The following is a 27928-nucleotide window of genomic DNA, read 5'->3' as shown; positions in this document are numbered from 1 at the left end:
CTCACCACTGCTGCAACGACCATGAGGAGAAAACAGTTGCTCACAAAGACCAGGGTTACCATTTGTTTTTATCAAGTGGTCATAAATCAGTGTTGCACATGACAATGCTCTGTTGACCTTTTGGAACAGATCAACAGCAGCAACAGGAGAGCCACTTTGAAAGCAGTGAAAACATTTTGTCCATCATCTCATTGGTGAGTTTTATCAGCTTTGACTAAGATGGTCTGTGGGTTCTTTATAGTTAAAAAATACACAGCTCACAATAACAGTAATACAAAAATATAAAAGGTAAGCTTCCTTGTGAAATCCCACAAATTACATTTGCATGTACATATCACACGTGTTAAAAAAGTGACTCGTTCAGAGGAGAGGTCCTCTGCTATCTGGTGCGGATGAGCGAGGCCAGGTAGACCCAGACGGACAGCACGTTGTTGGGGTAGGCCTGCACGTGGACAGCCAGGGCGAACTCCACGTTGGAGATGTCCACATTGTGGACGCCGGTGCTGTAAACGGCTTCAATGAGCGGCTGGATCTCGGAGAACGGCATGTGCAGCGGGAAGCCGGAGATCTTTCCAGAGAAAAGAGACACAGTGAGTGGCATCAAGCGGTGACTTGCGGGATGCAGCTCCAGCACAAATGCTCCCAGCATGCTCTGCAGCCAAACCCCACCCCTTAGACTCACTCATCTAAACCCTGCCCCTCAGGCTCACCTATCTAAACCCCGCCTCCTCAGACTCGCTCTGTAATCATCCAGCTTGCTCTGCAGCTAAACCCCGCCCCCTCAGACTCACTCTGTAATCTCCCAGCAGGCTTTGGAGCTCCAGGCGGTGCTCGTCCCCCACATCCCTTCCCCCGCTCAGCTCTAGCTTGGGCAGGAAGTGGCGTAGGGTGGAGGTGCAGTAGCGGTTCCAGCGGGTCGGGTGGCGGGGCCTCCACTCCATGATCTTCTCCTTCAGAATCTTCTCAATCCTGCATGGCAGAGAATAACTGCTGAGGCACGAGGAGAGATTCCAGCGAGCAGACCGGCAAACGGGCAAAGACAGGCAGAGACCAGCAAAGACACCAACAAACAGAAAACAAATACTTTGGAAAGAGACCAGCAAAAATACCAGGAAGTTGACCAGCAAGCACTCAAAAAAGACAAACCCTGAAACACACCCGCTAACAAACTAGCAAAGACATAGGAAAGAGACCAGCAAGGACACTACATTTCCTGCCAGAGTGGGAATAACAGCACTGTATGGGAGGTCAAGTGGAGGATTCATGTTTCAGAAGGAAACTGTGGATATGAATCAGTGAGGGAAGGCAAGTGAATGAGTGAGTGGGTGACAGGGTGACAGAGGGAGTGTGTGAATGCGTTAATGTCGTCTCTTGCCTGTCCTGGAGTTCCGCTGCGGCCACCTTGTCGGTGCGTCGGTACACCAGCTGCTCCGGCTTCCAGAGAATGCAGCGGAAAACAGCTCTGATTATACCACTCGCATTCAAATAAATGAAACACGACTTGTCCAATCACACACAAGTCACACATGTAAGAGAAATACAACCCATCCAATCACATACAGGCCATACTCACACATATGAAAATAAGAAACCTAAGTGCAGTGGTATGGTCTTTATGCATTAGGTAAAGGTGTGTAACTCTAGGGCAGTAGGATGCTCTTTATCAGTCACTGGCGTGCTGTGATGGACATGCCCGCAGCAGTCTCACCTGGATGCTGGAGAGGCCAGGGTTAGAGAGGGTCCGGGAAAAGAAAGGCTTCCACAGCTTGGATTTACTGATGTCAAAATTCATTCTCATTGGAGTTTCGTGCTCCTGAGTGTTAAACCACACCTGTGGAGCACAAGGGAAATGAAATAAACTGAAAACAAATGTAAGTCACATTAAACAGCTCTAGTATCATATTTACAGTGTGGGTAACAGTTAACATGCTATCTCTGCCATTGCTGAGGCTAATACTTTTTGGAATGTGTGCTTATGGTACTTGTATTAAAGTAAGACAAGTACCTGGACAGGTGTAATACAGGTGAGGGGAAGTGTACAGGTGTAATACAAGTGAGGGGGAGTGTACAGGTGTAATACAGGTGAGGGGCAGAGTACAGGTGTAATACAGGTGAGGGGGAGTGTACAGGTGTGCACACTCACGTTGTCGGCGCTGACGAGGCAGCCCACGCTCTGCAGGGGGCAGAAGGTATCGTACTGGCCGTAGTAGTGACTGCTGCTGGGGTTCCAGATGATGAATCGGCTCTGCTCATAGGTCAGCACATACGCTGTGGGGCCCTGCGGGACAGCCAGGCCACACCGACATGAAACTACACGCCAAACTGCACTCCTATGCGCCATTGTGCTCCGCTGGGCTCCGAGTGGCGCGCCCACTCACCTCTGGAATGGCCGTCCCAATCAGGAGCCACGCCTTCTTCCCCATTGCCAGGAAGTAATTACACAGCAGGATGGCGTGCTCCTCCTCGTCGCCCGCTAAGAGCGCCAGGAACTGCTGCAGATGGAGATATCAGCAGCAGCGTTCAGCGGCTCTAAGCTACACACAGGAAGAAGGAAACTTTCCTCTCCTCTCTCTCCCCTCTGAGATCTCTTTTCACTGGCTATCCTTGCAATGAATTAAAGAGAAGGAACAAAACCTTTTCATGTTTAAGTGCCGTTTTGCGCCCTTTCCGTTTCTCGTTGAATGCATGGGAGTGTTTCAGTGAGCACCAGAACCACTGATATCAGCTTTCTCATAGGCAGTGTGTGAGAGGTGGCCAATGACATCAGCTTTCTCACTTGCAGTGTGTGAGAGGTGGCCAATGACATCAGCTTTCTCACTTGCAGTGTGTGAGAGGTGGCCAATGACATCAGCTTTCTCACTTGCAGTGTGTGAGAGGTGGCCAATGACATTAACCCTTTCACCCAGTGTCTGAGAGAGGCATAGTTGTCCAGGCACTTCAAGCCAAATGCTAACCCTGGCCCTACCTGCATGGCACGGCAGATGTCTTATTCAAAGACTTCCTGAAATAGAGGTGTGTCCACTTACATCACAGGTGCTCCACAGGTCACAGATGCCAGCGAAGGAGACGCTGTCAGGCAGAGAGGGAATGAGGGACACATAGCGAGCCACCAGCTCCTAGAGGGAGAGGGGGAGAGAGAGAGAGGGGGGGGGGAGAGAAAGAAAGCGAGGGAGAGAGAGGGAGAGGGAGTGAGGGGGAGAGTGAGGAAGAGAGTCTGTCAGTGTGAGTATCATTTTCATCATGTTTGTGGAGCACAGCATGAACGCTGGATCCTAGGTAGGCAACCACGTAGGTGACCACAACCATAGGAGAGCATGATCATGTGACCACGGTAGAGCGCGCCTGAATGGCCGTGCTGCTCACCGAGGCCTCCTGGGGGCTGCTGGGGAAGGCGTCCAGCAGCTCCTGTGGGGGGCTGAGGGGGCGGATGTAACGCGTGATGAAGACGGTCTTGCCGTTGATGTCGATGACCGTGGTGAGGCAGGGCCGGCCGGGGAAGCGGAACGCTGCCTCCTTCTCAAACGAGTCCGCCGCCTGCAGCAGCTTCTCGTCCTCCTGGGTGTCAAACTGGGGGGCAGGGTCAGAGGTCAAACACCAGGGAGGGATACGACACAGCACCCTAATGGACAGGGCCCTGGCGCACCCCTCCTGGGGCACAGAGCTGCAACCTCCTGCAACTCCTGCATAAAGACTTGAACATCGTATCGATGACACGCTGTTTGTACAGTGGATACCTGCTCCTTACACAACTGGCCAGCTCTTTCCCTGTGACTTGCATAGATGCAAATACAGAAGATAAAGAAATACTAAATTTCATATTTCTTAATGGCATAATGTATTTGACAATTGATCATTATATGGCTTACAGGGCCTAACGTTCACACCTCCCATATAGCGACTGTGTAAAACTTCAGTGATGCCATGTAGGCAGACTCACTGCGGACTCTCTGTACACTTACTCTAGGGCAGGAAAATGAGAATCATAAATCAGTTGTCTTTTATGTTATGCACCTTCAGGAATATTGACAGCAAAGAAAAAAACAGGTCTTCAACTGTCTTCGTTTTCTGTTACTTAACAAACATGATGAACACTGCACTAAGAATTCATTGTTAAGTTAGTGACTTCATGGCCAAATATTTGGCCTCATTTGCATGTTCTCATGCATACCGATGTACATCCCCACATGCAAACTTACCCGGCCTGAACCAGCAGATTTTTCTCTACATGTGCACATGGGTAAACAGCAAACATATTGCTGTCTCAGGATGCCTATTATAATATTTATGGTAACATGAAACGGTGTCACAATTCAGATCACTGCAGCCGAAGACCACTTTCTTATGACACCTATTACACTATCATGACAATGCAGTTCAAAAAGGTAAAAGATCAAAGCCTGGTTTTTCTTGACGCCTAGTACACTATTTACTGTAACAGAACGCTGTGCAATCATGACAATGCAGTTCACTGCAGGCCAAAGACTGGTTTCTTATTACGCCTATTACACTATTTACAGTAATAGAACATTGCAATCATGACAATGCAGTTCACTGTGGGCCAAAGACTGGTTTCTCATGACCCCTATTACACTATTTACGGTAATAGAACACTGCAATCATGACAATGCAGTTCACTGTGGGCCAAAGACTGGTTTCTCATGACACCTATTACACTATTTACGGTAATAGAACACTGCAATCATGACAATGCAGTTCACTGTGGGCCAAAGACTGGTTTCTCATGACACCTATTACACTATTTACGGTAATAGTACACTGGGCAGTCATGACACAATTCAGTTTACTGCAGGCAAAAGCCCCCAGTAAACATTTACCTTAATCTCCTTCATCTACGCAGTGCAGCAAAAGAGGAAGGAAAAGCACAGAAAGAAACAAACGGTGAAACTACTCAAACTTTTGTTACACACTGCTGGTTCCTACACAGGCTACAGGAGACTAAGAACAGCAAAACACACAGTCTAAAAGTTACAAACATTTTTGCTGCTCATTGTAAGGAATTTGAGGGCATTTCTGTATGATTAATTCAATAATTCAGTACAATTCAACACAAATGAACTGAAATTTGGATTCAAACTGAATATGCATTTATGTTAACATAGCTGTAGTTAGCCAAATAAAACTCTATCATGGTGTATGATTCTAATTAAAATGAAAAGAGCACAATTCAAAAAGAAAACCACACGTATCTACAGTGAAATGTGTGTTTCCATGACTGAAATACCTTTCAGGCTTTTTATCATGTCCTTGTCTGTATGAAAGACAGTTACTGTCCCTGTTAGCGACTACAGGCAACACAGCAGAGAGGGGCACACTCCCTACAGAGCACAGCGGTACCTATGAGCCCCACAGAGGGCTGTGATCCCACCACCACCTCCTGATATACACATCGTCACTATAAGGACTCCCCTATAACCATGACCTGTATAACTATGACCATGAAGGGAGAGTACAGACTGAGACACAGATGGACAGAGAGACACGGGAGTGGAGTACAGACAGACAGACGGAGACAGAGAGAGAAGTACACACAAGCAGAGACCGAGACAGAAAGACAAGAGCTCAAACAGAGAAAGAGAGAGTATACAGACAGATAGACAGACAGAGGAGTACAGACAGACAGAGAGGAGTACAGACAGACAGAGAGGAGTACAGATAGATAGAGGGAGGGAGAGGGAGAGAGTGAGAGAGAGACAGAGAGAGAGAGAGGAGTATACACGAGCAGAAACAGGCTGACAGGGGCGGGCTGTACCTTTTCTCGGACCGTCTCCCCAGGGACCAGCTGCGGCTGGATGGTGATGAAGAGTGTGATGAAGGCCCCCTCGCTGAGGGAGCGCACGGAGTCGTACCCGCCCTCGCTGGCCAGGCTGCGCTCCTTACAGTATCCCAGCAGCACCGGCGGCGTGTGCACTTTAAATGTCCCATCAATCTGCGCCATGCGAGAGAAAAACCCAGAAATCACATCCCTGCCGAGGGGTCAACCGGCCAATCACATCCATACACAGTCAACCATTTCCCCCGGCAAATCACATCCGCACACAGTCAGCCACGTGCCCCGTGCAGGGGACAATAAGCCAATCACATCCACAGGCGTGTGCCCCGCCCAGGAATCAACCAGCCAATCACATCCACACACAGTCTGCCATGAGTGAGTGAATGAATGGGTGTGCAAGTGAGTGGGTAAGTGAGGGAGTGAAGTTGGTGACTGAGTGGATGGGTGAATAGGTAAGTGTGTGAAAGGGTGAGTGAGTCTGTGATTGGGCGAGTTTGTTGGTGACTGGATGAGTGGGTGGGGAGTGAGGGAGTGAATGGGTGTGTGACTGAGTGGGAGGGTTACCCGGGACTGTAGGTAGATGGTGGTGAAAGGAATCTTGACGGAGCCCAGCCAGTGTTTCTCAATTCGCCGAACACCACTCCCTTTGTCCCTCTCATCCTAGAGAAAGAAAAAATCATCTCCATCTCACACTGTACCACCTCTATAACACACCTGTCCCTCATCTCCATCTCACACTGTACCACCTCTATAACACACCTGTCCCTCATCTCCATCTCACACTGTATTCCCTCTGTAACCCACCTATGCCTTATTGTTATCCTTACCCTAAGCACCTTGTCCTTCTCCACCTCTAGATCACCTGTCCTCAGGTTCACCTGTCTCTTACCTCCGCCCCATCAAACACCACCTCGTCGAAGAGGTTGATAAAGACTTCATCCCGGACAGACTGGAGGCTAGAGGTGCTGTAGTCTCCATTGGGGGCGCTGTGGAGACATTAGAGCACAACGCAAGAAGTTTAAGCACTGCGGCAAGCAGCCTCGCCATCAATACTGTGGAGGCTTACTGAGGCCATACATGCAACGCTGTACAGCAGTGGTCAGTGCAGTTGGCTTTCGGTCTGTATTCTACACAGCAGTCAGTGCGGTTGGCTTTCGGTCGGGGTTCTACACAGCAGTCAGTGCGGTTGGCTTTCGGTCTGTATTCTACACAGCAGTCAGTGCAGTTGGCTTTCAGTTGGGGTTCTACACAGCAGTCAGTGCAGTTGGCTTTCGGTCGGGGTTCTACACAGCAGTCAGTGCAGTTGGCTTTCGGTCGGGGTTCTACATAGCAGTCAGTGCGGTTGGCTTTCAGTTGGGGTTCTACACAGCAGTCAGTGCAGTTGGCTTTCGGTCTGGGTTCTACACAGCAGTCAGTGTAGTTGAGTTTTGGTTGGGTTTCTACACAGCAGTCAGTGCAGTTGGCTTTCGGTCGGGGTTCTACATAGCAGTCAGTGCGGTTGGCTTTCGGTCGGGGTTCTACACAGCAGTCAGTGCGGGTGAGTTCTGGTCGGGGTTAGGGACACACCTGAAAGGCAGCTCCAGCTCCTCGTTCCAGCTGGGGTTTGGCCCATCTGCAGCTGTGGTCTGACGCACTGTGCGCTGGAACGTCACCTCCACAAAGGGCCGGACTAAAACCTGCACACACACACAGAAACAGCCAGACACCCAGACACACACACGCACGCACACATACACACACACGCGCACACATTCACATGTGCGCATACACACATGCACGCACACATCCACACGCGCACACACACATGCACATCCACACACACACACACACAGGTGTTTAGACTGGAGCAGGTCGCAGTGGAGCCAGATACAGGTGTAGGTGAGGTGCTCTGTACCTGGTTAAGGAGCCAGTCACTGCCCTGCCCGCCGCTCTGAGACGACTGTCCTGGAACAAACGCCTCTGTGAAGGACCGGGCTGATTTGGACGCCGCCGAAGATTTACTGGAACACATGCAGGAAGTACCACTGAGCTCAGATAGGAGGTACAGGCGCACACACCGAGCTTCTGCTCATACAAAGAGGATGTTGGATGCTTGGATGCTGATGTCATCATTGGAGAGGGACATACAGATGGTACAGTATCACAGTGTCACAATGGGCAGGTGGCATGTGGACAGGGGTGTCACTGGCTCAGAGAGTGATGATGGCATAGTTGGTACGTGTGTTTTTGGTCATGGATGTTGATGATATGCGGATGCTGGTGCTGGCGCACCTGGCTTGCGGCCTGCGGACAGGGATGTCGTAGGCGCGGACGACGTTGACCAGCACTTTGATGTCCCCGTCCGACAGGTTCTGTGCCGTCACCTTCTTCCTCTCCTTCCTGGCCGGCTTCAGCGGCCGCTTGGGCTCGGCCAGTTTGAACAGGTTCAGCCCCAGAACCCTGGCAGTCAGATTGGATCAAACTGCGGTTATCGCAGGGCAACAGGAATCCTTGTCACTTCTGACAGACTACCTCCATTTTCCTCTATTCTCCTTACTATTTTTCGCTTTGACTTGAAGCTTGAAATGGTGAACACAGGAGTGGGTGGATGATAAGTCCTTCCACACTGCAAAAAATCCAAATCTCACCAAGCATATTTGTCTCTTTTTCAAGTCAAAATATCTCTTTACACTTAATATAAGACACAGTCACCAAACAAGCAAAATTTCCTTGAGCTACAAGGACTTGTTTTTAGATGGTGCATCTTGAATATCTGTGTATTTCCACTAGTTCCATTGGCAGATTTTTTCACTTATTACTAGCAAAAAACACCTTGTATTAATTATTTTATTTCTTATTTTTGAAGGGCTATTTTTTGCAGTGCACTCACAGCGGCAGCTGACAAGCTGCTGTGTTATTTTTTTCGTGGTCAGTGACGTGTGGATATAACTCGAGTGTCAGACCATCTCTCTGTGAGCCTCAGCTAAATCCACACAAACAGAACAACACTCACGTCCAAACTACATTTTACACACAGTGTCATTTTAAGGTTCCCTTAATATTAATCAGACAAATACTTCAACATATTTGGTCTACACTGACACGCTACACTACCAGTGACAACACCACAGAAACTACCACCCCACAGCACATGAGCTAATCTCAATACACACGGACCATGAAACAGTACAAAAAAGCTGTTAAGAGCCTGTGGAACATACCCAGTGCCTGCACCACTAAACACACAAGGCAAACCAAAACAAGGACATGGGAAAATAAAAGAAAAAAATATATAAACGTGAGACAGAAGACTGAATAAAGATTCCAGATTGCACAACCAAATAAATATGCCAGAAGTACTGTAGCGCTACTCTTGCTACCAAAATCTGATTTAAGCACAAATTTGCTGATTATGCAAAAAAATGTCTTCACAGAACTTGCAGAGGCTAAACAACTCAACAGACTTACTTCGTTTATAACACTATGCTTTAACCAACAGAACTTGAAAACTCTATTTAAAAAATGAGTACGGAGACGCTGACATGTGTTCATCCTTGACCTTACTGGTCTTAGGCACAGACGTGATGCCTGTCAGGGACTGTGATTCAGCTGTTCTCAGAGCCCAGTGATGCCTTCAGGCACAGTTTTGAAAGACATTCCATTCCCCAGTCAAAGGAACACAGTGTCAGGAGTTCAAATGCCTCAGAGAAGGCCAGCCAATTACACAGGGCCAGCAAATCAGAGAGAGGCCAGCCAATCAGAGAGAGGAGCCAGCAAATCAGAGAGAGGAGCCAGCAAATCAGAGAGAGGAGCCAGCAAATCAGAGAGAGGCCAGCCAATCAGAGAGAGGCCTGCCAGTCAGAGATAGGCCAGCCAGTCAGAGATAGGCCAGCCAGTCAGTGAGGGGCAGTCTGTGGGGTGAAAGCCTGTTCTTTCTGCAGTATCCCTCAGGACACCTATGCCTCAGGGCCACATAAAAGGCAAACTGCACCATCAAGAAAACGGAGGGGTGAGGTGGAAAAAGCTTTCAGAATTTATCCAAGGCTGGGAACCATCATCAGAAGGATCGTCTTTTTAATGTTACCCGATGCTGGGAACCTCATCCTCTTGGACCAGGTCAGATAGGAGGAAGTGGTGTTTGGCAATCAGGAAGCGGTTGACCACAGCCTCTCGCACCTGAGATAAAGAAAGTTTGAAAGAGGAGGAGAGAGAGAGGAGGGGTGGGAGGAAAGGTTGGTGGGAACGAGAGTGAGAGACACAGAGAAAGGACGGCGGAGTGTAAAAGAAACAGAGAAAGAGGAAGAGCAATGAGGGTAAACATGGAGGATTATGGGGAGGCATCTCCAAAAAAAACCAAAAAAAAACAGACTCATCAAAATACATTGCTGTACTTTCGTGAGGTCATTCCCACTGATGTCCTCAACTTCTTTATTCATAGAGGAATGAAGTATGCAGTTTCCTGATTTCTGTCATAATGGTCTGGAAACTGTTAATATTTAAAATATAACAATAGTTAGACAGTTATGAGGGGCACTTGTATGGCGAGCATTACGTTTAATGAATGGAACCAGAGTACAGGTGCAGGTACACTAATTCATAAAACTCCTCAAAAGACCTGTAGATCCTTGACCAAAAAAACGCTACACAAATCCCTTTATGTCACACCACATCTGTAACACCAGGGCCTCATTCCAATGATATTTACACTCACCACGCTTTGAGGGTCTAATGTGAGGTCTTCAAAGACCATTCCCACTATTGCAATAATCCCATGAAAAAGTCCCATAAAGCTGAGTACTCCAAAGATGGAAGTGAAGATCAAAAAAGCTGAACTTTTGGACACTTTGTTCCTGCTTGGACACAGAGGTGCAGATGGTCTTGGCTGAAAATATCTGTCACTAATGCCTTTAGGCTGTAGGCATGAGCTAGAAAGTGACGAACATGCCAACCTTTCAGGAATTTCAGCGTGCTGTTATAGTAAGACACAGCTAGAGAGTTGGCAAGACAGAGGGACATTTATCTTTTGTTTTAAAGGAAAAAAGCAAACATTTTTTAGATTTCAGATTTTCCTTTAAGATTTCACCAGGTCTCAATGACTCTTCAAGGAAAAAAAAAGCTCACTGAGGCTTAAAAACATTACGTACATTATTCCAGTGTATTAAATAATTAATGTATTTTTTAGATATAACCGCAACAAATTATTGAGTTCACTGTATACGGACATTAATAATGAGCTCCTCTGCTACCACCGCATCTACCGCTGTGGTGTTTTCAGCAGCCATTAATTTAACAGAAGTTGAGAAGCCCGAGGCAATCGCAAAGACTTATGGGATACCCTACCTGGCGATGGACACATCGGATGCTGCCTTCAAATTTTACCAAAATAAGGCATCTTAGAAGGACGCATTTTATGATGACTTCGGTTTGGTACATGCCTACGAAGGGCAAGTGTGCAAAATTGTGAAAATCGTGAAAATGCTCCCTTCAAATGCTGCCTTCTAAGGCAGCTGACTTCGTATTGGGACACAGCTATAAAGACTTGAAACGAGAGCTAGCTGTGACGAGGTGACAACTCTCGTGCCTATGTCTGCCGGTCCCTCACCTTCTGCAGGTACTTGGCCACGAGGGCCCTGTGGGCGTCCAGATGGTCCTTTGTGTCCACGATCTCCCCTTCCCGAAGCCTCTTCTCATAGTCCTGTTGATGTGAAACAGAATCACCTGAGTTTGGACACGCTGAAACAAAACCACCAGTCTTCGCTTCAGAGCTGGATACAGTGGAGTGGGAGGAGTTTAGACCATCATCTCACTCTCACCTGGAAACATTTTGTCCATTTTCACCTGGGATCTTTGTCAAAGATCCATCCTATCCGGCAAAGATCTGTCTCACCCACGACACCTTATCAAAGATCTGCCTTACACCTGGAACACCTTGTAGGAGGCGAGTCTTACCTGGAACACCTTCTCAGAGATCTCGCGCTCCACGGCAGGCACGGCCTTATAGTTGCGGAACTCGGCCACCTCCTGGCTCCGCAGCGTCAGCAGACGGAACCTTCTGGAGCGCTGCAGCTCCTCGGAGGAGACAAAGTCAAACTCCTCCTGCAGTTGCTCCAGCCGGAAATACTCTGGCGCCTGCAGCTCACCACTGCTAGCCACCTGCACACAGAGAATACATTGATTGTGTAGCCTCAAACTCCATGGATACCGCACACTGCTGCCTCTCAAACTCAATGAGGACAGTGGATAATGTAGTCCATCACACTGAGGACACTGGGTAATATAGTCCCTTACACTCTCTGAGGACAGGGGGATAATGCAGTCCCTTATGCTCTCTAAGGACAGTGGGTAATGTAGTTCTTCATGCTTTCTGTGAGCAGTGGGCAATGTAGTCCCTAACACTCTCTAAGCACAGTGGGTAATGTAGTCCCTCTCACACACACACACACACACACACACACACACACACACACACACACAGGGGACTGTAGCTAACGTGTCCCCTCACACTCTCTGAAGACAGTGGTGAGTGCAGTCCCTCACACACTCAGATGATTGTGGGTAATGTAGTCCCTGACCGTGAGCAGCTGCATTAGGGCAGCGTTATTGGGATCGTTGGGGTCCAGCCGAGACTCCGCTGCCCACTTCCCAAGCTTCTTCATGTCGTTCAGCCCCGACGCACCGATGCAGGCGATGGCATCCATCTTCTTCAGAGCACTGCAGCAGAGATGTACTTCTCAGCTCTCACTCAGAAATATGCATGCGTGTGTGCGTGTGTGTGCGTGTGTGAGCACGCGTGTGTGTGTGTATGTGTCTGTGTGTGTGAGTGTTTGAGTGTGTGTGAGTGTGTGGGCATTACCTGTGCATGCCCACAGGTGGCTGTGCCACGGGTGGGGCCAGGGGGGTGCCATCTTCCCCCACCCCCCAGGACACACAGCAGGCCAGCTTCCCCGAGGTCAGCAGGGTCATCTTATTGCTGCCGTCTGCCTCGAAGGAGAAGGGCACATCTGCAGGCAGGCCAGAGATGCCGCGGGGGTCACGTGTGAGTACAGATCTCAGACGTTAAAGTACTGCAGCTTTCACACAGAGTCGCAAAATCCCAGGCAACACACCTCAACCCCGGCTCGACAGGACCGCAGAGTCTGCAGACTTTTTTTTTCTTTTTTCTACACAAAAAAAGGGGCTAGCCCTGGTCCTACCAGAGTTGCCTGGCAGGCACTGCGGCCCTCCAGGGCCAGGGTAAGTTGCTAGGTATGAACACAGTGGTTTGCTAAAGCTGTGGAAAAAGGGGAAAGAGGAGGTGGCGCTCGGGTACCGCTGCCGACGCCCTCGTGGTTGCATGCGACGCGCTTGTTGCTGCTGAACTCCAGCTCCTCGGTGGGGGCACTGCCCGTCAGCACGGAGGGCTCGGGGAGGGGCACAAACACCTCAGCCAGCAGGGAGGAGGACGAGCCGGTCACCTCAAACACCTGTGGGGGGAGTAGGGCAAAGACACAGTACGCCTTCACCTGGGGGGACTGAGGGCTAGCGCCTGTAGCTCCAGCCTCTGTGCACCTGTCCTTACCTGGTCAGTAAGATCAACATCCAGCCTGGCTACCAAGCCCCTGAGACCTGAAGCCTTACCACCACACCCCACTACACTGGGTACCCTACTGTATACTTCACTAACTAACTCTTTATGACTCTAACTTCATTGCCCTGGGATCCAGATCCCACTGTGTACTGCTTATGAGTCTGTACTAACTTCGATGAGCTAGAGTCAAGAATGTTTCATATACAAAACCCATTTCACTCACACCATTTAAACACCACAAATGCTGAACAGCAAGAGTTCTATTCCATTTTAGAGCCAAACACGATTACCCTAGTCCTAACCCCTATCCGTAACCCCAACCCTAAACCCAACCCTAACCTTAACCATACCCCCTAACCCTAACCATAACCATAACCCCCTAACCCCTAATCCCCAACCCTAATCCTAACCCTGACTCTAACCCAACCTGCCAAAGCACATTAGGCTGCTTGTCACCCTCAGTGCTTACCTGCACACGCACGCTCTCCGGCCAGTTGACAATTTTCAGGTTGAATATCTGGCCGAAGTGAACCCTGAAGTCAGAACCGAGGGCTCGGCTGTCCGTCCGTGACACCTCCTTGTCGTTGTACAAAATCTTGGCGAAGAGCGATCGCCTTGCCACGTCCTCTCTCCTGGCAAACTCCCCCCTGCCAAAGAAACAGACAGAGGGCTGGGCCTCGGGGCATGTCCCTGTCCAATGGGAACGCAGAGGAGGAGCTCATTTGGAGGGGCGGGGAAGGGGGCACAGGGAGAGCCTGTATCTCCCCTGTAGCCCGGTTTGAGTACGGCTCTGTGTGCTCGCTCACAGGTTCCATCTTGTGGAGGTGCATAGCTTACCAGTGAAGTGAGGCTAAACTGTCGTTAAAACACAACGCCTTTTAAAGGGTGAAATGACCATCTCACAGCGCTACCCAGTCTTTGGTCGAAGGTCAAAGGGCAACTTCTTCACCCTCTCTCAGGAATACACATCTCTCGCCCGCAGAAAGCACTCCTCTCACCCGCAGAATGCACTGCTCTAACCCGCAGAACACACTACACACTACTCTCACCCGCAGAATGCACTCCTCTCACCCACAGAACGCACCGCTCTCACCTGGGGCACTGCTGGCTGGGTGTGATGCTGCCAGACGCTGTGAGCTCCGGGACCAGGACGGGTTCCCCTGGCTTCCTGCGGATTCGGGCTGCTTTTTCCCGCACCTGCTGCTCCACGGCTGCCATGTCCTGCCTCTCAGGAAGGATCGGCTTCGGGGGCTCCTCCTCACTCTCCTCTTCACCTTCTTCCTCCTCCTCCCCCTCCTCCTCCTCCTCCTCTTCTTCCTTCTTCTTCTTCCTCTTCTTCTTCTTCCTGGCCTTCTGAATGGTGGAAGCAAAACTGAACTCAGTGAACCATAGTGTATCTCTGTGTAGCTGACAGACTGATGCTGAGAATGCAGCAGCCTGTATCACACTGCAGCACAGCGTATGAGAATGCAGCAGCCTGTATCACACTGCAGCACAGCGTAGGAGACTGAAGCAGCCTGTATCACACTGCAGCACAGCGTATGAGAATGCAGCAGCCTGTATCACACTGCAGCACAGTGTATGAGACTGAAGCAGTAGTGTGTATGAGACTGCAGCACAGCGTAGGAGACTGAGGCAGCCTGTATCACACTGCAGCACAGCGTATGAGAATGCAGCAGCCTGTATCACACTGCAGCACAGCGTATGAGAATGCAGCAGCCTGTATCACACTGCAGCACAGTGTATGAGACTGAAGCAGTAGTGTGTATGAGACTGCAGCGGCGTGTATGTGGCTGCAGCTGAAAGGGCAAGAGTGTGACTTACCTGTCTCCTCCTCCAGCTCTTCCACTCCTCCTGCTGTCTCCTGTACTCAGAGAGCTTCCTCTCGTACTCCTCCTCACATTCCTCCTGCAGCTCGGAGAGCTCCACCTGGATCTCAGCCTCATAGTCACGCTCATCCTCCACCCTCTGCATCAACTCCCTGAGAGAACGCCCATCAACACCATCAGCACCACCAGCACCGTCAAAGACCATCAGCACCACCACTGCCGCCAGCCCTATCAGCACCACCTCCAGTGTGTGAGTATACACTGCAATACCTGAGTCAGTATCAGACTGTGTGGGTGTAGGGTGTAATACCTGAGTCAGTATCAGAGTGTGTAAGTATAGGGTGTATTACCTCCTGAGGTAGAGCTTATAGGGGGTGTTGGTGAACCTCTGGAACTCTCGGAGCGCTTTAATCTCCTTCCAAACCTTCACAATGTTCTTCAGCAAAGTCCGGTCCTTCTCCTGCTCCACATCCCGCAGCTTCCGCGTACTCCTGCCCAACACAGCGCAGCCGTTACCATAGATACATACATGCGAGATGCAAGCACAGCCTCCCTGCGTACAGGTCACAGATATTCCACACACTGACCAGATATACTGACTGGTGAAATTTGCTCACCTGATTTCCTGTTTGTACTCAGAGATCCTCTGCTGTGCAGCAGGGTTCAGGCCCTGCCCTCCATGCACGTCAGTCATATTCCCAACAGCTTTCCGCAGACCATTCAGCTGCAACCAACCACCAGGACTGACATCAACCATCAACACCAGGAATGACATCATATGTGCTTTGTTATTTCCCGTGTTTAAATACACCACAATCATGCAGAAAAAAAATGCTGATGGACAAGGCCTGCGAAGCCTCTGAGAGGAGGAAGAGGGCCATAGTGAAGCGGCGGTGGTACCTTGTCGGTAAGCAGAGCGGTGAGGTTCTTGTTCTGCCGGGTCAGGTGCTGGTCGTACAGCTGGGCCAGCCGGGCCGCCAGGACGTGCTCACGGCTGAAGAGAGGATGATGGGAGAAGATAAGACCAGACACGTCGATGTCCAGCTGGTAGTCTCCCTGGGGGTCTCCCAAACCAGGGATGTACTGGCTAGCGTGCTTGGACTTCAGCGCCTGCAGACACAGTCAGACACCAGCCAGTGAGTCAGTCAGTCAACCAATCCATCCATCCACCAACCAGTGAGTCAGTCAGTCAACCAATCCATCCATCCATCAACCAGTAAGTCAGTCAGTCAACCAATCCATCCATCCATCAACCAGTAAGTCAGTCAGTCAACCAATCCATCCATCCATCAACCAGTGAGTCAGTCAGTCAACCAATCCATCCATCCACCAACCAGTGAGTCAGTCAGTCAACCAATCCATCCATCCATCAACCAGTGAGTCAGTCAGTCAACCAATCCATCCATCCATCAACCAGTAAGTCAGTCAGTCAACCAATCCATCCATCCATCAACCAGTAAGTCAGTCAGTCAACCAATCCATCCATCCATCAACCAGTGAGTCAGTCAGTCAACCAATCCATCCATCCATCAACCAGTGAGTCAGTCAGTCAACCAATCCATCCATCCATCAACCAGTAAGTCAGTCAGTCAACCAATCCATCCATCCACCAACCAGTGAGTCAGTCAGTCAACCAATCCATCCATCCATCAACCAGTAAGTCAGTCAGTCAACCAATCCATCCATCCATCAACCAGTAAGTCAGTCAGTCAACCAATCCATCCATCCATCAACCAGTGAGTCAGTCAGTCAACCAATCCATCCATCCATCAACCAGTAAGTCAGTCAGTCAACCAATCCATCCATCCATCAACCAGTGAGTCAGTCAGTCAACCAATCCATCCATCCAACAACCAGTGAGTGAGTCAATCAGTTAACCAATCCATCCATCTACATCTATATATAATTATGAACACATACACACGTAACAAACCAATCATATTCACCATATATATATAAATAAACACATGCACACACACAAACGGAGCCAATTTTACCAACATTATATATAAATCCTTTATGTGTGTACATAAACATATACACACAAGCACATGCTCTTATACAGTAAAACTGAGTGTCAGACTCACTTCCTGCTGAATTTGGCTCCAGCTTCTGCTCTTGATTAATGAGGGAGCTTACGTACTTGCAGAGTTTACCTTTTTTTAAAATGAAATGATAGATTACAGCTGCAGACTGCACATGTGCTTCCTCCCGCAGTGCGTCACTGCAGTATACCCAGGATACCTGAGGAATATGCATATAGCTACGCTGACAAATTGGACCAATTAGAGCAGGGTAAATGGTCAGAACAAACGCTGGTCTAATTTACAGGGCCTCATATCTGAGTACGAAGTGTACCATACATTTCCTGATAAAACTACCTCCAGGTTCCACTTCTGAGGCTCTCAGACCCCCTGTACATTATATTACATTATTGTCATTTAGCAGATACTCTTATCTAGAGACTTACATAGGTTACAATTCTTACAAAGCTATCCATTTATACAGCTGGTTATTTACTGAGGCAATTCTGGGTTAAGCACCTTGCCCAAGGGTACAGCAGCAGTGCCCCAGCGAGAAACTGAATCAGCAACATTCCGGTTACACATCCTGCTCCCTTTCCACTACACTACACCACCACCCATGGGAGGAAGTCAGCATTACAGATTTCTGTGTTACTTTGCATTATGCGAGTATCAAGTTTCGATGTTCTCACAGGTTCTGTCTTTACATCTTAAGGAGAGGCAGTTACCATCAGCCATTGTAGGCATGTCCACACTCCAGAAAGAGCAAGCCTCACAATCGCGTCTGAAAACAATGACAGCCAGTCCAGCTCACTTAGTGACCTCATCTGACAGCTGGAACCGTTTAACGTAATATCATATTCATACTAGTTAATGTTACTGACCATTAATTCTGCCTAGCAACAGTGTGGTTCAGGCCCTGGCACTGGCTCTGGAGTGAGTTCCAGGTTCTGTATAGGTAAGGGGTGTGTTTTTAAACACTGCAGGCTGGTCATCTCCCCACCTGCTCATTTTATTCTCTTTGAACATGACAGATTAAACACTGGCAGAGGAAAAGAAGGAAACGCTTTTCTGATCCAGGTCCAAGCGCTGGTGTCATCTTCCTGCTCTTTCTCTTCAGGTGTTACACTGCATAGGCAGCAGTACAGAGCAGGTTATGCGCAAACCCAGTGATCTTTATATTATATGTATGTAGTAGTTTAATGCTCTGTATGCCCCATAAGCCCATCTTGGTAATGTACACCTGCTTGTGAACACAGTCTTAAATTCCTGTAGATGGTTTGGAGGGTGGAGTCTAGATGTGTAACTTACCTTCCTGTATATAGTTTGGAGGGTGGAATGTAGGTGTTTGACTTACCTTCCTGTAGAAGGTTTGCAGGGCAGGGTCCAGGTCCTGCTCCAGGCTGTAGAGGGGGGGTCTGGTGGAGGACTCTTTAATGGGGTCAGGCAGAGCAATGACCTGCCCATCATCTCCAAACCACTTCCTTCCCTGAGCAGCGTGAAAAAATAACAATAAATGTATTGTCTATATACAGTACACACACATATATATATATATATATATATATATATATATATATATATATATATATATATATATATATATATATATAATTGTAAATTGATGTAATTACTATCAGTATTATTAATCGTCTTTATTAATAATAACAAGCATCAGCTCTTCAAAGCTGTGATGCAGCTGAGAGGACGGCTGTAAGAACAGAAAGGTGTGCTTATGTGGGGAGTACATTAAAAATTGTACAGACAAAAGTTTGATCACAAACACTGTGGTAAACCAGAGTTGGCTCTCATGTTCTGGAACATTTCACCTGATCCACAAGGTTTTTATGTATCCAGAGACAAATATAAGTGAAAAATAAATTCAGCAAAAATACAGATTTCAGATGAGGGAAGCAAATGGCCTCTGGAGACAGGCCTGGTGAGAGTCATACTCATTTTATTCCACAAGGTCTGCAGCTCCAGGATGGCTCAGGCAGAATCAGACAGACTCAGACTCGGGCAAACACGCATAGACACAGACAGACACGGGCAGACACGGGCAGACATGGACAGACAGGAGCAGATACGAACAGACACCAACAGACACCAACAGACACCAACAGACACGGGCAGGCTCAGGTTCGTACCTCCTCCTGCTGAAGAATCCGGTTCTCCAGGATGTTCTGATTGGTCCGGGACACGAGCGGCCTCTCCCCCACATACAGACCCTCCTCTTCCAGGTACCGAGGCTGCATGTTCTCTGGAACTTTTCTGGAGGGTGGCACTAGGGGGCGCACAAACATGTACATAACAACAAACATACATGCACACAGACGCACACAGCAAACTAGATATACAGCTATGGGTTAAGCATCCTTGGCATTCAATCAATCATGAATAAGTGGTAAATAATAACAATAACAAAAACAATAATACAAACATGCCAAGAGGACCCAATCAAAATGCCACTCTGGCGATGCCTATCAACAGCCTGAAAAATGAACCTGAAACTGGAAATTTAGACTTCAACTGAAGAAGTCCTGGAAGGGAGTGAGTGAGTGAGTGAATGAGAGAAGAGAAGGAGGGAGACAGAGAATGAGAAGAGGGAGAGGAGGAGACAGAGAAGGGGAGAGTGAGAGAGTGCAAGAGAAAGAGAGAGGAAGTTGTTAGAGAGAGAGGGAGGGGAGAGAGGAGCGGAAGGGGTGGTTAGACAGAGAGGGAGTGTGTAAGAGAGGAGAAGAGGGGTGGTTAGAGAGAGAGGGAGGGTGTGAGAGAGGAGAGGAGGGGGTGGTTGGAGAGAGAGGGAGGGTGTGAGAGAGGAGAGGAGGGGGTGGTTAGAGAGAGAGGGAGAGTGTGAGAGAGGAGAGGAGGGCTCTCTGCCGTACCTGCCCGCAGGCTGGGGGTGTAGAGGACCTTGCTCTCCCGCTGCAGGCGTTTCGTGTACCCCACATACTCCGCTTTCTTCACCTCCAGGAAGTCCCGCACCGTTGGCCCCATGATGAACAGGTCCTCATCCTCCGCCCCAACCAACGGGGCGTCTTCATCCTGCAGACATACAGACATGGTCACATTCACCAGAGACACAACACAGACACAGTCACATTCAACACAGACATGGTCACATTCACCACAGACGGTCACATTCAACACAGACACAGTCACATTCAACACAGACACAGTCACATTCAACACAGACGGTCACATTCAACGCAGACAAGGTCATATTCAACACACACGGTCATATTCAACACACACGGTCATATTCACCACAGACACGTCACATTCACCACAGACACAGACACGGTCAGATTCAACACACACACAAACACAAACACGATCCCAGTCACCACAGATAAAACACAGACAGAGTCTCATTCAACACAGACCATGAGAAACACACCAACACTACATCTGAGCGCTACGCAGCTGCTGGGTTCATACTTTACTCTCACAATTACAACATAACTGCAGCCTGAAGTTTCCAAAACTAGCCTAAAAAAAAAAAATCATCATCTTATCTGACAAAATCTGACCCCAAGCTAAATACACAAAGTATACTTAATACTAACCCTTTTACTGCTGGTGTTTGCTTATAACAAATTAGAAGAAAAAGGTTCCCTGGGTTTCTACGGTCTTTTAGAGTAAAACATACAGATGGTACAACACCAGTTTACAGCAGTTCCTGGGTCCTCATTCTGTAAAGAAGGAGACTTACCCCTTCATCTCCTTCCTGCTCCGCACCCATCTCTTCCTCCTCTTCTTCTTCCTCCTCTTCATCTCTTGCTCCTTCCTCGGTCTCTCTCTCCTCTCCAGCCTTGTCCCTCCTTGATGCCTTCTTCCTCTGGCTCTTTTTCCTTTCTTCCTGGGGTTCGGGGTCAAAGTTGAAAGTGAAGAAATTGTACGCCTCCTCGGCTGTGGGCAAGCCTGTGTCCGCCTGAACATAGGAGAAACAGAACACCAGCACACACGTGCACCGAGTCATGCAGACGCCAAAGTAACAGATGAAGAATGAACATATAACCCATACAAACCACTCAGCTGCAACAAGCAGCACTTCATAACAGTCAACCGTCAACACCAGGATTAATGTCAGACAGGGCTCGAGACCAAAAGGCTGCTGGTTCGATTTCCCACTGGGACCCTGCTGTTGTGCCCTTGGGCCAGGTACCTAACCCAGAATTACCTCAGTAAAATATCCAGCTGTATAAAGGGAAAACTTTGTAAAAACAGTAACCTATGGAAGCCACTCTGGGCAAGAGTGTCTGCTAAATGAAAGCAATGTAATGCAATGTAATGTGATGTAATGTAACGTGATGTAATGTAACGTGATGTAATGTAACGTGAGATGTCCCCCAGAGGTTACAGGACGTGTCAGAGTGGCATCCTACCTCTGTCCTCTGCCGCACTCGGAGTGCAGCCTCCCGGAACCTCACTTTCGCCGCCATGGGAGGTCCGTCGTCACGGCGACCAGTCCTGGGCTCACCCTCCACCTGGGAATGGACCGGAACAAACACAAACGCCTGACTATGAGTGGCAGGTGAGTTAAGCAGGTCTGACAGAGCAGCTAATGTCACTTTACAAACACACTCCATCAAGATACGGGTGGCTGGTGGTCTGAAAAAATACACAAATATAAAGGTATTTCTGGGCATTTTTTCCATTCATTCGAGCCCCTTATGGAAGGCCTCACCGAGCCGCCCAAACACCCTGGCGTCCGAAAGGGTGAGAGAGGGACAGCCACGACGGACAGTCAGGGAGGGCTGATGGTGGTGTGGGGGACGGGGGGGAGCTCACCTCTCTGTCAAACCTGGTCACAGTGTCCCTGTCTCTGAGACTCTGAAGGCGGCTGACGGACTCCAGCGAGGCCTCCTGCTGGAGCATACTCTCAGCCTTGGACTGAGGAGAGGGAACACGGTCACAACACGGTCACTGACAGATACAGGAGAGGGAACACGGTCACAACACGGTCACTGACAGATACAGGAGAGGGAACACGGTCACTGACAGATACAGGAGAGGGAACATGGTCACAACACGGTCACTGACAGATACAGGAGAGGGAACACGATCAAAACACGGTCACTGACAGATACAGGAGAGGGAACACGGTCACAACACGGTCACTGACAGATACAGGAGAGGGAACATGGTCACAACACGGTCACTGACAGATACAGGAGAGGGAACACGGTCACAACTCGGTCACTGACAGATACAGGTGAGGGGACATGGTCACAACTCGGTCACTGACAGATACAGGTGAGGGGACATGGTCAGAACAGTCACTGAAGCTCAAGCACACAAAAGATTTCACAGACCAACTGACAAAACACACACACACACACACACACACACACACACACAGAGGACTCTCTTTCCTGTTTAGGCAATTCTGAATTGCCTCTGGCACAAACAAAGCAATGAACAAAATTTTATCAATATTATTAACCCCCGGATCAATAACTACCTGACGGAGAGCTCAAACACACACAGGACATCCCCTCATCTACAGATCTCCCCAGACACTGTGCTGTAACTCCGGGCATGAAGCCCTGGCTGGACCCAGGGTTTCCTCTGTCAGAGGGAGCAGGACTTCTTGGTGACCTTCCCCCTGGAAATCAGGGGGACCAGAAGCATGTTTTATAGATGGTGGCTTACCCTGGCTGCCTGCAGCTTCTCCCTCATTCGCTGCCTCATGGACACCTGGGAGTAGGCGGGGCCGGCCGGGGAAGCAGGCAGGGGGGGCAGATCTGGGAGGAAAGGGGAGGAAACAGCTGGAGAAAGGAAAATTTACCCCTCCGTCCTTCATCCCTCTCTCAGCCCCTTCCCTACAGCGAGTTCAGGAAAACGTTAACATGAAATGACGACCCAAACTGGAGACGCATGTGAAAAAGCCCAGCAGCCATCCACATTCCTCCTCTACCTCCATCATATTTCAGTCATGCAGATTGCATTTTCCGTTTAGTGCATAATGCAAAATGTTGAATTTGCAATATGAATGAGCTCTGAACGTGCATTACTGAAGAGCATTACCCTGCCTTTTTTACAGCAGCAGTGTAGCACAGTGGTAAGGAACAGGACTCGTGAACGAAAGGTTGCTGGTTCAATTCCCCACTGGAGTACTGTTGCTGTACCCTTGGGTAAGGTACTTAACCCAGAATTTTCTTCTGTAAAGATCCAGCTGTGTAAATGCATAATGTGAAAAAAACTGTAACCTGTGTGAACTCTGGGTGAACTGCGGGTTGCACTGCTGCTGCTGGCCACCGATTCCTGCTTCCCCCCGTCGCGACGGAGACGTCTGACCGCCCGAACGTCCACCACCGTCTCCTCCTGAGCGTCCTCTGCTGAGGCATCCTGATGCAGCTGGGGGAGCAAAGGTCAGTCAGAGGTCAAAGGTGAAGTTCCTGGTAAGCAATGAACTTGATCAGTATCAAACCATTATACCCCATTTAGCAGGCTAGTTGCTAAATACCCCTATCCCACTGAAAAGCTGGAACCAGGATGGTTCACTATACCCCTTTCCCAGTGCAGAACTGGAACCAAGCTGGGTCATTACACTCCAAAAATCATTGGCACAGAATTACCACAACTTCATAACATCTACACCACTCGATGCAAAAGGAAATCCCTTAAGATCACTAAGGACACCAGCCACCCCGCTCATGTTCTGTTCTCGCTCCTTCCATCTAAAAAACGTTACCGGAGCATCAAATCACACACCACCCGTCTAAGTAACAGTTTCTTCCCACAGGCAATCAGGTTGCTGAGCAGACTGCAGCAGAGTCTCACCTTTTTCTTTCTCCTCTGCCTCTGCGACTTCAGGCTCTGTTTCAGAGTCTCCACCTGCTCCTCATCCTCTGCCGTCAGTTCCTGGTGCGGGAAAAAACACACCACACAAACACGTCACACCCTGACGTGTGTGAACGGTGTGTGAGCTTAGAAGCACGCACACCTCCCGGGAGGAATTTACTGGCATAGTACCGGTCACCCCTGCCCCAGCCCAAACCCCACCCTTCTGCTTTCACTTTGGGCTGGATTTGGAGGCGAAGGCCGGATTTCAGCGTGCTCAGAATGCAGCTGTCAGTGGCTGGTAGATAAGGAGGAGGCATGCTGGTGGAGAGGAAGTAAAAGATGGAAGGAGAGAAGGAGCGCGACAGCGTCCAGAGGAGAGAAAACGAGGGCACGGCACTCTGAGGGGCCCCCGGGGGCCACACACCAACCTCTCCTGCCCCCCGCTCCGTTTCCTTGCTGCTGCTCATCTCCGTGGCGACCAGAGCCTAGCGGGTGGAACACACCGGTGAGGCACGGAGTGCTGCGCTGAAGCTCCTCTCACTTCCCTCACTCTGTGTCCTTCTGTATGTATGTGCGTGCGTGTGTGTGTGTGTGTGTGTGTGTGTGTGTTTATGTCCAAATTTCTCTGTCTCTCTGTGTCTCTGCATGCCTTCCTGGGCTTGCTGAGGCTTGCCTAAAACAAAACCTTTGCACTTCACTCACTTCGTTCACCTGAACTTCTCATATTCACCAATCACAAGAGACCACCTTCCAGACACCACGCCCCCCTCCATCAGCACTCATGAGGGCGGCAGTGTGTTGTAGCAGACTGGCAGCTAGGCTGTTACAACCTGAAGGTCCTTGGTTCGAGTCCCAACCTGGGCAGGTACTTCACCTCAACTGCTTCTCTAAACAACCAGTATAAAGCCCCATAGATTGCATTCATCTGCTAAACAGAGTGATGATGACGCGAATTTTTATCTCGGGACTGCTGTAATCAACGCTTCTCATACTTTTACAACTTATGAATCTGTTGGAGACTTCAGGCAGCACTTGACAGCAATAAGGAAAAGAGCGCAGAATTGTACTTTGGGGATTTAGGGTTTGCAGCGCCCGTCGTAATCCTGTCTGTCAAACTAATCTGCTTCACTGACAGCTGCTCCACCAGGAGACCCATCGGCGCTGTGGCTATCTACCTGCTTATCGGTGCCATCTTTGGCTTTCACCAGCGACTCTCGCAGCGCCCGTCGCTTCTGTCTTATTTTCTGCCGCAGATCGCTGGAAAAGAATAAAGGATTCCCGTGTAAATACAGTATTTCTGTAGCGTTACCTTCAATGCATGTCAACGAAACTAAAACACCACGAAACCCATATCTAGCATGTAGAACTATGTGTTTTTTTCTTACATTTTCTTCAGTCGAGAAAGGCTGTTGCTCAGTTAGCTAATTGACTCTAGCGTTGCTGCAATTAATTCATGATTAAACATCCAACAGATATATGCAACTCCAGTTGTACTTGAATTACCTACAAATTTACAGCAAATCAAATAACAAGCAAATCATTTATCGAGTTAACTCGTTTTCATTAAATCGGGCAGCAAATTGCATTTATTTGCTTTGAAAAATTAGCCAACCACTTAAAATCATTTACAAAATGAAGAGTTAACTAACTTGCTAAGGACTAGCGTAACAAAGGTTATCTATTAAGACTAGCTAAGCAAGATACCGTGTTCTACAGTACCTTGATGAAGCCATTTGTCAGAGACAAACCATCAGGTCACAGACGAAGTCCAGGGTTTAAAATTTAAAAATAGTTAATTCGTGCTGCATCCAAGAATCTCCGTCCAAGTGATGTCCTGGGAGGGCAACATAATGTTAGCTAACTACATAACTAGCTGTTATAGCCAGCTAAATTAGGACTTCAGCAACAGCTAAATAACAGCAACGCGGACTAGCCTTTAAATAGGTGCTCGATTCACATTTCTCACCCTCTGGCTAACTTAGATATACAAAGGGGGGAAGAAACAGACAACAATACAATAAGGAGTAAAACTCAATATCTTAATTACAGTGTACTGCCTCGCCCGCTAGCCAAAAAAGGAGCCCTCGGGCAATGCTAAGACTAGCTAGCTGGCGAGCAAGCAAGCCAAATACACTGCTTAACTTGCGAATTAATTAGGGAAAACCCCATACATGTAGTTATGTATTTAACAACTTTTACTTGTCACATCCCTGTTCTTGGCTTTTCCGATGTACCTTTCGCGATTGATCGTCCGCAGCAATCCAGCTGCTATCACGCCGCCCGCTGCTTGGCAACGGGAGAAACTACTCCTCAACCATACATGAACAGACGGGGAAAGGCGGGCTAAACATGCCAGTCAGCGAATCCTCGAGTAGAATATTGTTTCCTTCGGGAAACAGGAAAAGGCGGGACATCGCGATAAAATTAGTTTTACTATTGAATATCTAACCTATCAGTCAGTGAATCCTCCAGTAGACAGCGGCTCTGTTCCTACGGTGGCTCGGAGTGGTGGTTCGACTTACATACGAATAAAGCGATACCGCCTTGGGAAATTGATCAATTTTAAGGAACTGCGCATTTTCAAAACAGCCCCAAATGTTATGAACGGATTACTAATTCACAATGATAATTTATAATTACTATGACGTTATATAATACGCTATACATCCCAAAATTGCATATGTTAAAGTTGAAAAAATCTGCTCATTTTAATACAACAAATATTTTGACATAATATGACTGTATTAACATATTGTCAGTGCACTACTCTGTGCACTACTCTGAGTCAAGGTTCTTGTTTTCTTAGGTTTATTTCCTGTTTTTTTTTTCTTTTTTAATAAAAGTTAGGAATATTAACTTGAAGCCTTCTTGCGTTATGTCTTAAACCATTCAACAGTCTTCAGCGTCTGTTGTTTTGCTCTGTCCTCTGGCATAGTTTGAATTTTCCCATTGGTTCATTTCCAAATATTTGGACATTTTGGATATTTGTTCCTAGACACGCAAAGTCCAACTGGTGGAACTCCAATAAAACACATGCACACACACACACACACACACACATAGAGCACCTACTCTCTGCTCTCTCTCTCTGGCACACACACAACATGGCTTAACCATGGGGGGAGTGATGATTAATGAGCACCTGCTCAAATCTGGTAAGGGGAGAGGAGAGGGTGTGGTCAGGGCAAGGATCAGGAGTTGTGGTCAGTGGTATTACTATAATTTCTGGGAGGATGGATGAACTGCACAGGTTCATTTTTAACTAAATATGGGAGGCAGATTGACTCTGTTGAAAAGGGAACACTTTCTGACAAAACAGCACTCTGTAGGGAACACTTTTTGGCAATCCTGAATATCATTATGCAGGAAACACTTACTGACAAAGCATTATTCTGCTGGGAGTACTATCTGGCACAGCACTAGCTAAGTGATAGGCTGTGTGCTGGTTTGGTGAAAGTTGTCATCAAACACTCACAGTTAAGCTGAACCCGAAGATTTCTGGGCTTCTCCCCTATCTGTCCCTGGAGCTGGTGTTTTCTGGAATTTGCAGGGATTGCTTGGGGCTTTAATATCAGTAAAAACAAACATGCCAAACACTTACTCACAACACTTACTTCAAAATAAAAAAGAGCAGGAAGTAAATGTAGTAAAAAAAAGCAGTTTCTGAAAAAAATCATTTTGTAGTCAGTACACAGATGTAGATGTCTGTCATTTCTTAAATTCAGTCATTAACTGAATTTAGTCATTAAAAAAATCTAACCTGTTGCAACTTAGGAAATTCTTCATTAAAAGTAACTGACAGCAGACTTCTTGTTAAAACCTAACACACATACTGAATAAATGCTCTGTACTTTGGGTTATAAACCAAGCCGTTGTTGAAATGAAAACCTTTATTTATGCAAGGTTGTTCTCATTTTGTTTCTCACGTTCTCTGCTGAATGTGTCA

At 48.2% G+C, this 27928-nt stretch overlaps 1 protein-coding gene across 2 annotated transcripts; it reads right to left on the bottom strand.

Annotated features, from left to right (window-relative positions):
• Positions 1-56: 56 nt before the first annotated feature.
• cc2d2a (coiled-coil and C2 domain containing 2A) lies at positions 57-26289 on the bottom strand. Of its 2 annotated transcripts, XM_036521858.1 has the most exons (40): positions 26217-26289; positions 25702-25816; positions 25158-25239; positions 24411-24467; positions 23980-24060; positions 23406-23553; positions 22849-22940; positions 21985-22086; positions 21579-21680; positions 20906-21124; positions 20076-20235; positions 19338-19474; positions 18548-18679; positions 16067-16276; positions 15784-15890; positions 15517-15657; positions 15162-15318; positions 14431-14690; positions 13807-13984; positions 13080-13233; positions 12624-12771; positions 12343-12481; positions 11720-11923; positions 11373-11465; positions 9855-9946; positions 8063-8230; positions 7686-7791; positions 7358-7467; positions 6681-6777; positions 6356-6451; positions 5771-5947; positions 4836-4850; positions 3364-3567; positions 3027-3116; positions 2379-2492; positions 2144-2278; positions 1709-1831; positions 1376-1434; positions 792-969; positions 57-568 (listed from the first exon to the last, which is right to left on the bottom strand). In XM_036521858.1, exons 2-40 carry the CDS (start codon positions 25713-25715, stop codon positions 380-382), a joined length of 5070 nt encoding a protein of 1689 aa, XP_036377751.1. In that variant the 5' UTR covers positions 25716-25816; positions 26217-26289; the 3' UTR covers positions 57-379. The 2 variants fall into 2 exon arrangements, with proteins under 2 accessions (XP_036377751.1, XP_036377752.1); XM_036521859.1 differs by lacking the exon at positions 4836-4850.
• Between the last annotated feature and the right edge of the window lie 1639 nt (positions 26290-27928).

The sequence above is a fragment of the Megalops cyprinoides genome, chromosome 2 (assembly GCF_013368585.1).
Source record: "Megalops cyprinoides isolate fMegCyp1 chromosome 2, fMegCyp1.pri, whole genome shotgun sequence".
Classification (NCBI taxonomy): Eukaryota; Metazoa; Chordata; class Actinopteri; order Elopiformes; family Megalopidae; genus Megalops; species Megalops cyprinoides.
The sequence above is the reverse complement of the archived record's forward strand: the minus strand, read 5'-3'. Positions and strand labels throughout refer to the sequence as shown.